Here is a 16,583-nt window from a genome sequence, read left to right on the forward strand (position 1 = left end):
GACACCCTTCTGTAGTCCCAGCTACATGGGAGGCTGAGGCAGGAGGATTGCTTGAGCCCGGGAGGTTGAGGCTATAGTGAGCTGTGATCATGCCACTGCGTTCCTGCATTGCAGCCTAGGTGAAAGAGCAAGACCCTGTCTCAAAATAAATAAATAAATACAAATAAAAATAAATAAAAATTGATTGGGAGTTCTTTGTGGCCAAGACTTGTCAACTGATAGCTTTTAGGGGAATGTAGGCTGATTCCTAATTGTTATCCTCCACCCCTCTATCTTATCTCCTGGTGCAATCGTAAATGATGGCTGGAACTACTCCATTCCTCTGGATGTAAAATCTACATTCTCTTGTCTGAGGTAGGTATATTTGCTTGGGTTCTGCTTAAGGAGATGGGGGCAACAGTGTGTTTCAGGGCCTGTAACATGTGTTCTCTATACAGGCTTTTGGTTAATCTCTGTTTTCAGTCTTGCCTATCAGTCCCACTCTCGGGGGTACCTCGTATCTGAGTCTAAAACCTTTCCAGGTTGCTGTGGGACAAATTAGCCTCCTTGTTCTCAGTATCCCCCTGACCTCCACCTTTGTTAGCTTTGCTCCATTAATTAACCATTTTCCATTTACTATCGTTGTCTAACGGAGATGAATTCTCTTCTATTGGTAAACCCATTCCTTTTTGTAATTGTGTGTTTATACAATGTTTATTCTTCACTGTATTTCTATTGGAGCCTCAGGACAAAGAGCAGATGGTGAAAATATGTGTTCAGTGTTCAGTTTTCCTTCTGTAAGATATCTGCAAATTGGAATAGATCACGGACTTAATGCATATAGAGCTACTTTGTTTTTCATGGTTGTGCCTTCAATTCCATGTAGAAATATAATTTGTGACTTGCCTGATGAAATTTTCCTAATTTTGAGTCATCTTTACATTCCTATAATAAACACTGTTAGAATGGCTATGGTAATATTTTATTTTTACATTTTTACTTCTGTATTAAATAAGATTATAGTTCTGTTTGTTTCCTTTAAGGCTGTTATTTCATTTCAGTGTCAAGGGTATGCAGGGCTGACTTGGGAAGCTTAACATCTTTTTTCTAAGATCTAGGATGTAGATCTAGTTTACAGAGTAATTTTCAACTGCAGGAGTATTTTACCTCCCATGGGACATTTGGAAATATCTGGAGACATTTTTATGATCACAACTGGTCATGGTTGGGAGGTCTTATTGGCATTCTGTAGGTAGAGGGGATGTTTCTAAACATCCAGCAACACACCAGGAGAACCCTCCACAAAGAATTGTCTGGCCCAATATATCAATATTGCTGAGGCTAACAAATTCTGGTTTAAATAAATATCTAATTTGGAGGATGAGTCTTTGTCTTTTTTCCTTCTTCTGCATATTGGTCTCCAGATTTTCCACTTCCTCAGTTAGTTTTCATAACTGTAGATTCTTAAACAAATGAACACTTCATCCATACTTCTAAGGTGTTGTAAAGATGTGTAGTTTTCACTTTTTGCATCATATTCACATGTGGCTATATGCTCTTTTCTCTTCAAGGTTTTCTTTATCTTGATCACTTATCAGAGACTTCACTATTTTACTATCTTAGTCTTTTGAAAGAATCCTCATTTCGTATTTTTTTTAAATCTTTTTTTTTCTACTTTTTCCTTATGTCTTAATTATTTACCCTTTTTGTTTATTTTGCTTTTCCTAGTTTAGTAGATCAATGTAATTTAAATTACTTTTTAAACAAACATGTAAGGGTGTACATTTTCTTTGAGTGCTGTTTGACTTTGTTCCACAAGTTTTAAAATTATTTTTTAATAGCTTGTATTTTCTAAATTATTTTATTGCTGCTTTTGTTCAAATTGCTCTATTAAGTTTTATTTATTTATTTATTTATTTATTTATTTATTTATTTATTTATTGAGAAGGAGTCTCGCTCTGTAGCCCAGGCTGGAGTGCAGTGGCACGATCTTGGCTCACTGCAAGCTCCACCTCCCGGGTTCATGTCATTCTCCTGCCTCAGCCTCCCAAGTAGCTGGGACTACAGGTGCTCACCACCATGTCTGGCTTTTCTTTTGTATTTTTAGTAGAGATGGAGTTTTACTGTGTTAGCCAGAATGGTCTCAATCTCCTGACCTCGTGATCCACTCATCTCGGGCTCTCAAAGTGCTGCAATTACAGGCATGAGCCATTGCATCCAGCCCAAAACTTTGTGTTTTTACAAATATTAGACATGTTTCTTGTTTAAGAAAAAAAAATCTTAACAAAAACGTAGAAGAATAAGAGAAACATTTTTCCAAAAAGAGAAATCATTGTGATTATTTTGTCTTATTGGAATATTGGATAATATAGTCTGCTTCATTAATCATCAAGCATGCTATGGATTTTCCATTTTTATAGAATTTGTATCTCAGTTAAGGTAACACTGGTAATTTTTGTACTGTATTTGAAGATGAAAAATATAGGCCAAAATCATAGACCTTGCATAGAAGCTGGATAATGAAGACAGTTCTGGAGGAAAACATAGATACACACACGGACACACATATATATAAAGTATGCACACATTTTATTTTTAAAGTTTTAAAGCTTTTAAAGCAAAAGCCAGCCCCTCCCCTCTCCCAGAGTGGATGGCCTCTCCTCTCTCTTAGAGTGGGTTGGGACAGCGGTTGCATGGGGACCTTTCCTTGTGAGCCACAGGTCCCTCTGGACACACTGCTGTCTGGCCACGCCCCCTTTCCCTTTCATCTTTCTCATTGACCAATGGGCTTGGAGCATTAAGACCACGCCCCTATTCAGCATTCTACTGGGGCCCTGGTTACGCCTCCTCTGGCTCAGTCGCACAGCAACCTGGTCAGTGACTGGAGGTGTTCATCAGTGCTCACTAGGATTTTGCTGATGTGGCCCCAAACCCGCCTCCCTCCCCACCCTGCGATGGCAGAAGAAACTCAACAGAGCAAATTGGCTGCAGCCAAGAAAAAGGTAAAAACGCACTGCGTCATGGCCTCCCAACCCAGCCACAGATCCCCTCTGATAACAAGACTTCTGCCAGAGTTGATACCTCTCCTGAGGCACACCAGACTGGGCCCCCCAACCCCGGTACCTCTGGGCTACTCCCACCAAAGTTTTGTCAGTCAGCCCCACCCCTTCAGCAAGCAGCCCAGTCCCTGCCCACACTAATCACCCCAGGTTGACTTTGGGCAGGTGACTCCTGGGGCTCCCCACTCCATTACTGGGCCCTCATCTCCTGCCACCCCAAGTTTGATCTCCCTGGGCTCTTTGGGCTCTCATCTCAAAGGACCTGGGTTCCCCAGCCCCAGGCCCCTCCCTTGCCAGTCATCCCTGGGTGACTTTGGGCTGGTGACTCCTGGGACTCCCTGCTGCAGACTCTGCCCTCCCCTCCTACTGCCTCAAGGTCGACCTCCCTGGGCTGTTTGCACTGGAGTCTCCAAGGACCTGGGTCCCAACCCTGTGTTTCCCTCCCCCATCATGAAGCAGCAACAGACATCGTGCGGATGTGGTCCCTCCCCCGAACCAGGAGGAGTGGAATGTAGTGATGTCACAGTCCACCTAGTAACTGTCATTACTGGAAGACTGGCCTTTGATCTTATGATTAAAGTCCCCTGAGCGTTCTCAACCCATTTCTGGTTCCTCTGGTCACAGCACACATTTCCAGCTGGAAGGGAAATGGAGACTATGGGACCTAGGAGCAAGAGGTTTCAGGCTGCCTCACTCCCTTAACATCGACATTGACAGGGGGAAAAGCCTACACTTCCCCCATGAGCTCAAAACGTTGACAGTATCTCTGGGTGGCAATGGGAGAATGGGTTTGGTTTTGGTTTTCTCCCAGGCTTCTACTTTCCAGAGAGATTTTAACATTTTTTTTCTGAGTTCTCCACCTCATATTCTAATTCTCCATGGTTCTGGGACCAGACTGCGCTTCAGTCAGTGGTCTCTGAAGTGAGATTTGCTCATCTTCTGTGGAACAGATCTTGGGAAACTGAACTTGATGACTTGCATCTTCCTCATATTATCTCGACCTGGGGTACTTTGAGTGCCACAGGATAAATGTGGGACATCTTCCTGAAGCATCAGTTTCCCTTGATTCTCTTGAGATCAGGAGAAAAATCATTAGTGTACTTAAGGATGACAGTCACATAGGTTTCTAAGAGTATACCAGACTTCTGTCTGAAATGAGGCTTGGGTTGTCCTCTTTCTGATGAATTCCCAGATTTAACAGAAAGGCTGTCTTCTGCCATGAGGACACATTGATATAAAAGTTTGAGAGGTACTGGTGCACTTCTTCACACTAACAGACGTGTGAGGATGTATGACTCTAAACCACATGGCATACAGCTCCTGCCTACTTAATGTTTAGTTTTCTACCTCTGCCTCTGGTTTTCATCCCTGGCAGCTGCTGATTCTTGGCAAAACCTCAGAGCTTGGAGTGAGAAGATTGAGTTTCAAAGTTCCAGTTTTGCCTTTTCCTTATTTTTTTCTAGCCATGATATCAATCCCTCTCAGTCACTAAATGATTGTGACAACACCTTGTATAGTTGTTGGCGTCATTAAATCAGATAGTGTATGAGAGTATTTTGTAAAAACTGTAAAGGAGGATGTGGTTGTAGGGGCTGATAGTTCTCATGAGTATTACTGTTCTTCTTTCCCACAGTTAAAAGAATATTGGCAGAGAAACAGCCCTAGTGTTCCCACAAGAGTGAAGAGGAACAGGAAAACAAATGGCAGTGTTCCTGAGACAGCCACTTCTGGTGGTTGCCACTCACCTGGGGATGTGAGTCTTGGCTGACCAGGCTTCTGGGGACAGGGGGCCCAAGGGGCAGTAGAGGGTAATTGTTAAGATTGTGGATGGACTGCTGGGTACTGGTTCAGAATTCTGGATTTGGCCGGGCATGGTTGCCCACACCTGTAATCCCAGCACTTTGGGAGGCCAAGGCAAGTGGATCATGAGGTCAAGAGATTGAGACCATCCTGGTTAACACGGTGAAACCCCGTCTGTACTAAAAATACAAAAAAGTTAGCCGAGCCTGGTGGCAGGTGCCTATAGTCCCAGCTACTCAGGAGGCTGAGGCAAGAGAATGGCGTGAACCTGGGAGGCGGAGCTTGCAGTAGCCGAGACCGCACCACTGCACTGCAGTCTGGTGACAGAGCAAGGCTCCATCTCAAAAAACAAACAAAAAAAAAAGAATTATGGATTTGAATCCTGCCTCTCCATCTGCTAGGGATATGATTTAGGGCAAGTTCCTTGAGCTCTTTGGGCCTCCCTTTTCACATCTGTGTAATAGAGGTGGTATCGTTTGACTTCCATTTTTTAAGTTTAAATGAGATTTGTTACTGTTGTTTTTATGTTAATCCCCAGTACATGGTCTGCTGTAAACACTCAGGACACCCAGGATATGGTCATTGTTTGATTTTTCTCATCCCCAGTCTTAAGGGGAAGCCAGGACAATGAGAACAGCCACTTGCCATCAGGAGTCATTGAAAGGGCCCCACGGTGGGATGGTGGGGAGATAAGAACCATGAGAGAAGTTGGCACAAAGGAGTTATGGGGCAAAGGGTCCAAGATAGGCAGAAAAGAAAATTGTAACAGTTGATGGGGAAGAAAGGAAGTCAGAGGGCTTAGACACTGAGGGGGAGAGAACATCTCCATGTGCACTCTCACCTCTTGTAGTCAGCAACAGGTATTGGCGGAGAGGGCCCTACGTCATCTGCACCCCTCAAGGATCTGGAGGTAAGAGGCTCTGGGCGGAGGTACAGTGACCCTGCAGGCCAGCCCTCCAACCTCCTCCCACAGCGGGGACTGGGTGCCCCTCTGCCAGCTGAGACAGCCCACACACATCAGCCCTAATGATTGTTCTCTCTACCTCTCCCCCGACTCCTCCTCCACCTCCTCCTCTCTGCATGTGCCTCAGAGCCCGTGCCAAGAACTAGCAGTAGTCCTGGACTCGAGGTCTGTCAAAATCAGTCAACTGAAGAACACCATCAAATCTTTGGTAAGAGTCCAGTGGGGTCCCCTGATTCCAGGCTGCCAATCCTGGGCTCCAGTTTCCCCTTGGGGCCCTGAAGAAAGGGGCTCAGGCCCCCTGGTGCCAAGGACAAATAGGGATCTGGGGTGCCCAGACCTCACCTGGAGGGACCCCAGAGCACGCACCATGGCTCTTCTTTTGCTGCCCTCTTTGCCGACTGTCTCCTCTCCACACACCTCTGCTTGAGTCCTTGCTACACACGCCCTGGGGCTGTGGCCTCTCGGGGAAGTGTGAGCCTGACTGGTTGTCAGGGGCGCCGTATTTCTGCCATGACTCAGTCCCTAATTTGCTCTTCGATTCTGGACAAGCCACCTCTCCTTTTGGGCTCATGTTTCCAGAGGAGGTAGTGAGTATCAAAGGTGTCTGTTAGCTCTGAGAGTCCGAGATTTAAAGCCCCCCAGAACAGAAACCCCAGGGCGAAGGGCTCCTGACTGTCCTTTTCTTGCCTATATCTGCTGTGAAGAGCCGTACCTGGCCCGTACGTGCTCAGTCAATGTTTATTGAATGAACACACTTTTCTAAATCACAAGCTGGCAGGAGGGGGGGCCTTTCTCCAACTCCATCTCTAGAGGTTTATGTTCCTGTCCTCTCAAGAGATTCCACATTCAGACTTTGAGTTCTGTGGCTGTGGGCGGAAACCAACAAAGACCCAAATCCTCTGTCCTTGGGAGCTTGAGGAGGGTTTACCAGTTCGTGTTCCCATTGGGTCTGAGAACTTTGCCTTTAAAATCCATTCCTGGCCCCGCCTACCGCTTCCTGGCCTGGGGAATAGAGTTGAGGGGCCACCCTCCCTCACCTTAATTTGACTCTCCCCACAGAAACAACAGAAGAAACAAGTGGAACATCAGCTGGAAGAAGTAACGTGATTTGTTTCCTCGCGACATGACGGCTGGGTTTGGGGGGCACTCAGATGTAGAGGCCCCAGTCTCGTCTCGCCCACTCCCAGCCTGGGGAAGAAGGCTCACCCCTCAGATTCCACCCCATCCCCACAGGGTCCCTGATAACCTGGTCCCATGGGTGGGCCTGTCCTGGGGCAGTGGTGGCTTTCTGGGGGCATGTCTCTTGCTGTGCCATCTCTGCCTCCCCCTGGTAAGAGCTCTGTCTTCCTCTTCCTATAGGAAAAGAAGGCAAACAATGTGAAACAGAAAACCGAAAGGGAGCTAGAGGTGAGTGGAGGGTGTGAAGTTTTCTCCTGTCCTCCGGGGAATGTTTCTTTCCTTCTCTTTCAGCACTTGCTTGGCTTTTCTCCCAAAGGTTCAAATCCAGACACTGAACATGCAGAAAGGGAAACTAAGTACGGACCTGTATCGCACGAAACGCTCGCTCAGATGCTTTGAAGGTGGGAATCTGGGCGCCCTGTCATCCTTCAGCCTGGCACTTTGACAGGTCTTTAGGGGAGTCCTTTGGGCCCCATCTGAACTCTCTCATTACAGAGGAGTCCAAGGATCTGGCCGACCGCCTGCAATGTTCATCGCAGCGTAAAGGAGAGTTAGAGCAGGTTCTCTCTGCTGTCACCACCACACAGAAGAAGAAGGAGGACAGAGTGAGTCTGACCACCCGCCCTGTGCCCTGGGAGCCCAGCTTCGCAGATGGAGGAGTGAGCCTAAGGGTCCCTTCTTCAGGATGGAGTGGCCTGCCCAGGAGGCAGCATGGCTATTTCTTGCTGTTTTTGTGTCTGGTTGTTAGAGGCAGCCTGGGGCTGAGTCAGCTGCTGTGGGTGAGTTGGGGGGCGCGGTGGGGAGGGAGCACTGGACACAGAGCTTGGAGGCCAAGTGCCTGCCCTGCCCTTACCTGGCTGGGGTCTTGGCCAAGTCCTAGGTGGGGTGTTGGGTACTTGTTCTGTGAAGGTACAGAAGATTACCTTTAGTATGTTACCATTTCTGTAGAGAGAGGAAACCTGTGTGTGTGTGTGTGTGTGTGTGTACATACTATGATAATATACATAAAACATGTCTGCAAGGGTTCATAATAAACTCAGGAGAGAGCAACAGGGTGGCTGGGAGATACTTTCCTTCTGTACCTTCTGAGTTTTGGACTATGCGAACGTATCATCCTTTCAAACAGTGAACGAAAGATTAATTTTCCCCTTCCTATCTGTACCCCCAACCCCAGCAAGAAAAATGGGCTTAGAGTATCAGATAGACCTGGGTGTTCAAATCCCAGCTCTGCCTAAGTGGTGTTAGGCAAGCATTTAACCTCAAATACTCCATGTTTTTTCATCGACACAATAGAGGTCATCATAGTAACTGTCTCCTATGGTGGTTGCGAGGAGTAAATGGGATTGCTAGCATGGTGCCTGGTGAAGCACTCCATAAAGTTTCAGACAGTGGTAGTAATAACAGTAATAACAATAGCAATATTATCTGATCTCTCTGGGCCTCTGTTAGCCAGCTGTAAATTCCGTCTCATTCCCTGTCCCTTCCAACTTTACTGAGTTCTTTTAAAAACCAGACCATGGGCTTGGAAGTGCGTTGATCTTTACTGACTGAGTTGTATACTGAGTCTAGCCGTAGCTCTTTTAAGGGGCACTGTGTGGAATGGCCCAGGCTCCCCAGATTGAAACTTCTCACTCTTCACCATCCAGTCCTCAAGCCACAGGAAAGCACGTATGGAGTGGAAGTTAGAGCGGTCCACACAGGAGCAGGCACTTCTGAAAGCACAGCTGACACAGGTGGGGTTTTGCAGAGGGAGGGATGTGGAAGGAAGATGACCCCAGGTGGCCAGGAACAGGTGAGGACCAGTGACAGCCCTTCCTAACTTCTGTGCCCATTCTTGCAGTTGAAGGAGTCACTAAAACAAGCCCATCTAGAGAGAGATGAATATGCTCAACATCTAAAAGGAGAGAGGGCCCAGTGGCAGCAAAGGATGAGGAAAATGTCACAGGAGGTGAGGTCTGACCCTTCAGCTCCCCCATCTTAGATGGGTCACTGGATCTTTCTAAGCATCTGTAACATGGGAACAGTACAGCAAGAGGTGGTCATGGGTGTGGGCTTTGTGGAGGTGGGGGCAGAGAGGGAGATGGCAGCCACCAGCCCCTCTCTCCAGGGCCCTTTCCCCCTGTGCTTTGGGCAGGTTTGCACCTTGAAGAAGGAGAAGAAGGATGATATGCGTCGGGTGGAGAAGCTGGAGAGGAGCTTGTCCAAACTCAAGAACCGGATGGGTAAGATGGGGCTGGTGTGACCTGGGAGCAGGCCTGGCATCAGAGGGCTGTGGGGGGCTTAGAATGCCCCAGGGAGGTGGGTGGATGGAAGGGCTTTGAGGCAGAGGGAAAGAGGTCTGTGCCAGGAGACGGCAAGTCTTGTCATCTGTGTGAGCCTCAGTGTCCCCATCAGCACAGAGGGCCCATTGTCAGCCACCCACAGTGCTCTCCATCTGAAAGTGGTTGGAAGATTGGCTACCATCCGGGTGGGAGGAATCATTAGCAGTGAGGCCAAGTTTGGGGAGGCTGAGCGGAGCTGTGCACCAAGAGGAGGGTGTTTTTTGTTGTTTTTTGGTTTTGGAGAATCCAGAGGCCCTTATTGTCTGCTTCCTTTCTCAGCTAAACCCCTGCCCCCGGAGCCCCCAGCAGTGCCCCCTGAGGAGGAGCTGCAGCACCTGAGGAAGCAACTAGAGAGGGTGTCAGCAGAGCTCCAGGCCCACGTGGAAAACCATCAACACGTAAGTCTCCTGAACCAGGCACAAAAGGAGAGGCTTCAGGAGCAGGAAGAGAGATTTCAGCAGCTGGCCGAGCCACAGAGCAGCGTCGAGGAGCTGGTGTGTTGCCCCACCTGGGGAGCCTGCCCTCCTCCCTAGCCCTCCAGGCCTTTGTTTCCCCACCTGTAAAATGGGACAGTGTAGCCTTCACGTGAAATGTTACTTTTAAAGGCACCTGTGAACCAGAGCCCTGCTCTGGTAGCTGTGGGAGAGAGGGGATGATTTTTCTAACCTGCCTCCACCCTTCCCGGTGCCATGGGAGGCAGACACCAAGTTCTGGGGTCTCCAACTGCAGTGGGTGGCTGCTGATTGCTTCTCTCTGTCCAGAACAATGAGAACAAGAGCGCACTGCAGTTGGAGCAGCAAGTGGAGGAGCTACAGGAGAAGCTGGACGAGGTGAAGGAGACGGTAACCTCTGCCCCATCCAAGAAGGGCAGGGAGGCAGGCACCAAACTCTGGGGAGGGGAGGTGCCAGGCCAGAGGCAGCTCCAGCCTGGGGGCAGGTGACCCCAGCACACTCCAGGGCAGTCCTGTGATTGTTTGTTGCTTCCTATCCTCTGACTTTTAGAGGTGGGTAGCCCTGGGCTCCTCCCAGGTCTGGACATCATCATCCCAGCTAGAGGCATAGAGCCCCCCAATCATAGGGGAAGAGACAGTGGGATAAGAGGCTCCTTATGCCAGGGGCAGTGGCTCATGCCTATAATCCCAGTACGTTGGGAGGCTGAGGCAGGAGAATCACTTGATGTCAGGAGTTTGTGATCAGCCTGGCCAACATGGTAAAACCTCATCTCCACTAATATTATTTATATATATATATATATATATATATATATATATATATATATATATATATATATATATATATAAAAGCCGGGCATGGTGGCGCATGCCTGTAATCCCACCTACTCAGGAGTCTGAGGCATGAGAATCGCTTGAGCCCAGGAGGTAGAGGTTGCAGTGAGCTGAGATTGCACCACTGCACTCCAGCCTGGGCTACAGTGACACTCTGTTTCAAAACAAAGCAAAAAGCCTCCTTAGATTAAAACTGGCTTCCAGCCTCAGTTCCACTGGTCACCGTTCAAGTACTTTGCATCTCTAAGTCTCTGTTTTGTTGTTGTTGTTGTTGTTGAGACAGAGTCTCGCTCTGTCGCCCAGGCTGGAGTGCAGTGACACGATCTCCGCTCACTGCAAGCTCCACCTCACTGGTTCACGCCATTCTCCTGCCTCAGCCTCCCAAGTAGCTGGGACTACAGGCGCCCACCACCATACCCGGCTAATTTTTTGTATGTTTTAGTAGAGACAGGGTTTCACTGTGTTAGCCAGGATGGTCTCGATCTCCTGACCTCGTGATCTACCCGCCTTGGCCTCCCAAAGTGCTGGGATTACAGGTGTGAGCCACCACACCTGGCTCTCTCTATTTCTTTAACTTCAAAAGGAAGTTAGCATTGTCCTTACAGAGGTGCTGAGGATTAAATGAGATAATACATGGAAAGCATTAGGCCTGTACCACACTTAGCAGATGGTAGCTGGCTCTCACTACTTTTCCACCAGTCTGTGGCCTACAGTTTAAATGGTGAGAAGAGGGTATGAGATTTGAGGCTGGGGAAGGAGGCATGGGGTTCTAGGAAAGGGAGACAGTCACTTAGGCCTGGAGCAAGGGGCCTGGGGCCTGGGCAGGTGACAGAGCCCCACAGTGCCCTCACTACCCTATTAATGGGCCCAGAATCTGGAAGCCAGCCACCACGTGCCGTCATGCCCCGGGTCTTCCTGCAGGTGGAGCTGAAGAGCCAAGACGCTCAGAGTCTGCAGCAGCAGCCAGACCATTACCTGGTCACCTGCAGCAGTCCGTGGCCACCTATCAGCAGCAGGTGGCCGCCTATCAGCAGCTGACCTCTGAGAAGGAGGCGCTGCACAGGCAGTTACTGCAGCAGACCCAGCTAATGAACCAGCTGCAGCAGCAGGAAGCTTGGGGCAAAGCGGTGGCCGAGATGGCCCGCTGAAAGTTACAGGAGACCCAGGGGAGGGAGCGGCTGAGGACGGGGCCATGAGGGGGACGACCTGGCAAACTCCGTGCCTTCTCACTCTTTTCTGGCCCCTTAGGAGCACCTGGAGGCTGCCAGCCAGCAGAAGCAGCAGCTAACGGCCCAGCTGCGCCTCACGGCTCTCCCTGGGGAAGGTACGGGAGGCCACTCAGAGGAAGAGGACAGAGCCCCAGGAGGAAGGGGGGACTGTTAGCAGCACAGGATTGAGGAGTTGGAAGAGACCTTTAGAACAGCTGGTCATTATGCCGACCGGGTGCCTGCACTAAGTTAGGCATCAATATGGTGACCTCCTGGGAGCGGGGGGGCCACCAAGTTGCCTAAGGATGGCTGAACTGGCCCAGGTCAGAAACGGAGCAGGTCAGAATTCCTGCACTGACCAGTAGTGGGACTGGGCCTGGGCGGTATAGCAAGATCTTGGTTCTTAAAAGAAAAAATAAAGAACAGTAGCTCATTCTTCTCTGGGGAGGGGCTGGCTCAGGGTTACCCAGTGAGGGTGGAGGCAGAGGTGGGCCCACAGTACCTCCCTTGTTGGGTTGTCTGAGGAGCCCTCTGGCCACTCCCCACAGGAGATGGAGGACAACATCTGGACAGTGAGGAGGAGGGACCTCGGCCCATGCCGAGCGTCCCAGAAGACCTGGAGAGCTGGGAGGCCATGGTGAGCCTAACTCCCCCAGCACCCATTTTGCCACCTTCCTCTGTGGTCCCAGCCCCAGGGACTGGGGGCAAGTCTGTGATCGGGGAGCCCCAGCGGGGCCTGCGGGAAGTCATGGAGAAGCTGGAGGTGAGTGAGTGCTGGCATGGGCCAAGAAGGGCAGGGGTGGGGCAGGTCACTGCCGAGATGTGACCCCATTATTTTGGCTCCAGAGCGGCCTTATGGACCTGAGGGACCGTGTGGAGAAACTAGAAGTTCAATTCATCCACTACTGGAGGGAGAGATGCCATCAGTGAGTGGGAGGTCAGGGCACGGCAGGGGGAGCTGCAGGGCCCTCAGAGGGGCCCCAGCGTCTGAGCCCTGTCCTCCTGCAGGAAAATTCGTCACCTTATAAATGAGCCAGTGGGCAGTGCCAAAGATGTGGCACTGAGAGGACATCATCAGGCTGGTCCAGCACAGGGAGGAGATGAAGATAGCGTGTGCAACATCTCTGCGGGGGTGGGGTGGGGTGGGCATGGAGGGCGCCGGCAGCGGTGTGATGGCTGAGCACCCCTCCCTCCAGGTGAAGCTGCTGGAGCTTCAGGAGATGGTGTTACGGCTTGTGCTGACCACATCAACGTGCACAGCAAACTCCTGACTTCTTCCCAGAACCCAGCTGATGAGCCCGGTCCAGGAGCCCCACCCCCCCAGGAGCTTGGGGCTGCCCACAAGCATGGTGGTGAGTAGAGCCCTCATGCAGGGCGGGCAGGCAGGAGCAGGGGGTGCTGGCGCTGCACTCAGATCCCCGCCTCCCTCTCTCCAAAGATCTTTGTGAGGTGAGCCTCAGCGTCAGCGCCGAGACTGGGCAAGGAGAGGCCACGGAGGGGTCTCCCCACGACAACCCCACTGCACAGCCCATCGCGCAGGAGCACCAGGAGCACCAGGAGCACCCAGGCTTGGGCAGCAACCGCTGCGTGCCGTTCTTTTGCTGGGCTTGGCTGCGGAGAAGAAGGAGATAAACATCACCGTCATCAAAGAGCTGGTCAAGACATTTTAAAACAAGAAACAAAGCTATGGGGTGAATCTCCTACACAATTCATTTCCTTCCTTTGAATGTTAGAGCCACGCTTGATTATTTTTGTTTCCAATTTATAGTTTAAGTTTATTTGTAAAAAGTTGTAAGAGAGTGGGTCTCTGTGGCCTTCTCTGAGGTGCACTCTGGCATCCTTTAGCATTTTTCTGTTTTAATTTCATAATTGTAGGTCATTAGCATGTATATCGAGTTTGCCGTTATGTGGTGGGAGTTCAAACACACAAAGACCCACTGTTTGCACAAAACTATTCTCGCTGTTTTGGAATAGGCTGCCATGCTTTTTTAATGTTATTACAGCATGTATGTTCATTACAGAATTCAGATAAAATTTGCTTATGTTCTGCTATTATGTTTGATTTAATCTTAATCACAGTGAGCCTTTCATTAGCTCAATATGCGGTTTGCCCTCAAGTGTGCACTGTTGATTACTTTGTAATATATGCCAGCGTGAGTACTGACATTAGAGTTGTTTAAAGGCCGAGAACTGGAAACAGCCTTTCCCCCATGTTCTGTGTACTGGTGATGGGAGTAATAACGTTTTGGGGAAGCTTTTTAAATCTCACAGAAGAGGACAGTGGCCTGCTCCGGCAGGAATGTGCGGGATACAGTGTGTTTCATTTGTTCCGGTGCCAAGAATGAGTGCTGCACTATGGCAGTTCCCTTAGGATTCATGTGTTCTCTGGGCTCATGAAGATATTGCATCAGGAGCTGCAGCAGTTGTACTCTTTATCCATCACCTAAAAAGGGACTATTTCTGAGGAATGAAAGGCTCCCATCGTTGACTGTGGATGTGGAAAACCTTTCCTAGCTTAGAGCATTGGTATCTGTAATACATTTGAAAATCAGAGTTCATGTTACCTGTTTTAATCACATGACTACATGTCCCAGTTCACAAAAGGGCACTGGTTAGCATTCTTCTTAATGTATTTAGTAAAAAGCATGAGAAGTCCTTTAAGAGTTTAAATGTCCCTGGAACAGGCATAGAGGCTCTAGTCCAGAATGAATTAGAGTGAAGGAAAGCCATGTGACACCTGGCATTCCTCTCTGTTCATGGAGCTTCTTTGAGGCTTGAAGATTGATTTTACCATCTAGACCTCTCTGGCTAATACCTATTCTTCAACCACCTTAGTTACTCTGACATAGGAATTTACTTCTTTCCTTGAAAACACTTAAAAAAATAATAACAAACATTATTATAAACTAATATATGAGAGTACTTAGTTGAAACAAAAAGGAGTTTTAGGAGACAGTATTATACTATCTTTGAAAATCAAGGAGAAGTTTATGCAACTTAAAATGTTTACAAACTGCAGTGCAATCTACTGTTCGTGAATGTCAATGTATTATCAGGAAACGTGTCTATACAATCACAGAGTAGTATATTTCCTCACAAACTTCTTTACGAAGAGTGAAATATGTTTTTATACCTCTTGGTTTCAGTTAGGGGCATATTTTGTGCAATATTTATGTGATTGTGCCTATGCATGAGGAATGAATGAATTTCAGTCACACATTGTCTAAATCATAACTTGATGATGCTTGGGAAAGAATCAACAGTTAAAACTTCATGAGGTTCTAATGTCTGTGTCCAAAACACATCACAGTATTAGGACGTAGGGAGATACGTACGTGTGCTCCCTGGCGTGGGGATTTCTAGTTACTAGACCATCTCCATTTTCAGCATTTGGCATCCTCATGATACTTTTATAAATATGACGTTAACAGAAGAGCAACAATATGATTTTACCGATGGAATAACAGATTTCCTGCATTCACTGAAAGACTAAATATTGGGTCCTTGTGACTTCAACTGACTCTTCCAAATTGTATCAATGTATCAATGTATCAGATAAACCCAGTTTCAGAATGATAAAGAAAAAATATTAGACCAAATAATGCAGCTAATTAACAGTGGTACGATTTTTAGCCTGTGTTTTAAAATGGACTTAAAGTCCTGTTCTGCCTTTTATTTTCTGAACTTGCCACTTTGCATTCTTTGAGTTCAAAGACAGTTGCTAGCATCTGTACCTAATCTGACAATAATGTGTTCTTCAGCTGCCTATGGATTAAATCACATGCTGGCATATTTAAGCTGAATGTCAGTCTGGAAAATAAATTTACTATATTAATTGAAATACCACTCTTTGTTTAGGTATTTGTCATATATTTAAGAAAAAATTACAAAGAATGGAAATCGTATGACAATAACGTAAGTCTTTCTTCAAAGTGCATGCAGACTTTTGCGATACCTCATTCAGCCAAGTATTTGTGCTCTTCCTCATTCAGTATAACGCAACTTTCAACTTGCTTAGAAGGCAACGTTGGAAGGTTAGAGTTCACCAGAAACATGGAATTTTACAATGTGAGTTCAACTGAATAAATTTGAATTTCTGTAGGAAGAATCAAAACACCTAAAGACCGCAATATATAATAATTGTTTTTAAAGTATTTATTAAATCTGATAGATTTTCCAGAAATGAAAAAAAATCAGCTCTAAAACCAAAGCAGATTTTTAGAAAATTGAAAATGTTAATCAGCCCTATCCATAATGAAATTTCTCTAAAACTTTATCTTAAAGAGTCATTTTAAAATAATATAACTATTAAAAAATGTAACTGCTAGCTTAATGTTCTGAAATAAGTTTAAACATTTAAAAATATGAATACTGTTGCTAATATAAAGATGGTGGGAAGGAAAAGTAGAGAAAGAAATGCCAATTCCAGTCCAAAGTTTTATTTGCCAAGCTTTCTTAGAATGAATTTTACTGATTTATGAATTCTTGTAAACAGAATGTATAATGGAAATACTGAAAGACTTTTGCCTAAAAGTGGCATCATGGACTGCTGGTGTGATGCTACTGTAATGTAATAAATTCTTAAATTGTTGCAAAGTGCTGTTTTTTGCCTTAAAATTTTATTTTGCGTGTCTCGAAAACTATAATATTAAAGGTATTGAAAGTGTGCAAATGTTGGGCATGCCTGGCATGAGATAATCTGTTTCATTTTTACAAAATTGTAATATATGCAAGTGTAATATATGCAACAAAATAAGTTATGGGATTAAAAAAGTTATGGGGTGAAA

General features: G+C 47.1%; 1 protein-coding gene across 1 annotated transcript; it reads left to right on the top strand.

Annotated features, from left to right (window-relative positions):
- Positions 1-2,849: 2,849 nt before the first annotated feature.
- Positions 2,850-16,423, top strand: LOC139355494 (putative golgin subfamily A member 8G). The gene is made up of 19 exons (XM_071067230.1): positions 2,850-2,981; positions 4,672-4,791; positions 5,689-5,748; positions 5,930-6,010; positions 6,862-6,900; positions 7,162-7,209; positions 7,298-7,382; positions 7,477-7,586; positions 8,628-8,714; positions 8,822-8,929; positions 9,116-9,203; positions 9,582-9,796; positions 10,064-10,132; positions 11,837-11,912; positions 12,345-12,559; positions 12,643-12,722; positions 12,805-12,900; positions 12,991-13,148; positions 13,235-16,423. Exons 1-19 carry the CDS (start codon positions 2,898-2,900, stop codon positions 13,426-13,428), a joined length of 2,013 nt encoding a protein of 670 aa, XP_070923331.1. The 5' UTR covers positions 2,850-2,897; the 3' UTR covers positions 13,429-16,423.
- The last annotated feature ends 160 nt before the right edge of the window (positions 16,424-16,583 follow it).

The sequence above is a fragment of the Macaca nemestrina genome, chromosome 7 (assembly GCF_043159975.1).
Source record: "Macaca nemestrina isolate mMacNem1 chromosome 7, mMacNem.hap1, whole genome shotgun sequence".
In the NCBI taxonomy this organism is placed as follows: domain Eukaryota; kingdom Metazoa; phylum Chordata; class Mammalia; order Primates; family Cercopithecidae; genus Macaca; species Macaca nemestrina.

Excerpts from the sequence above, each read along its gene's own strand:
- LOC139355494 (XM_071067230.1), top strand. The coding sequence starts at position 2,898 with ATGTGGCCCCAAACCCGCCTCCCTCCCCACCCTGCGATGGCAGAAGAA. Across the intron at positions 5,749-5,929 it reads CACCCCTCAAGGATCTGGAG|AGCCCGTGCCAAGAACTAGC; the intron begins GTAAGAGGCTCT and ends CATGTGCCTCAG. Across the intron at positions 8,930-9,115 it reads TGAGGAAAATGTCACAGGAG|GTTTGCACCTTGAAGAAGGA; the intron begins GTGAGGTCTGAC and ends TGCTTTGGGCAG.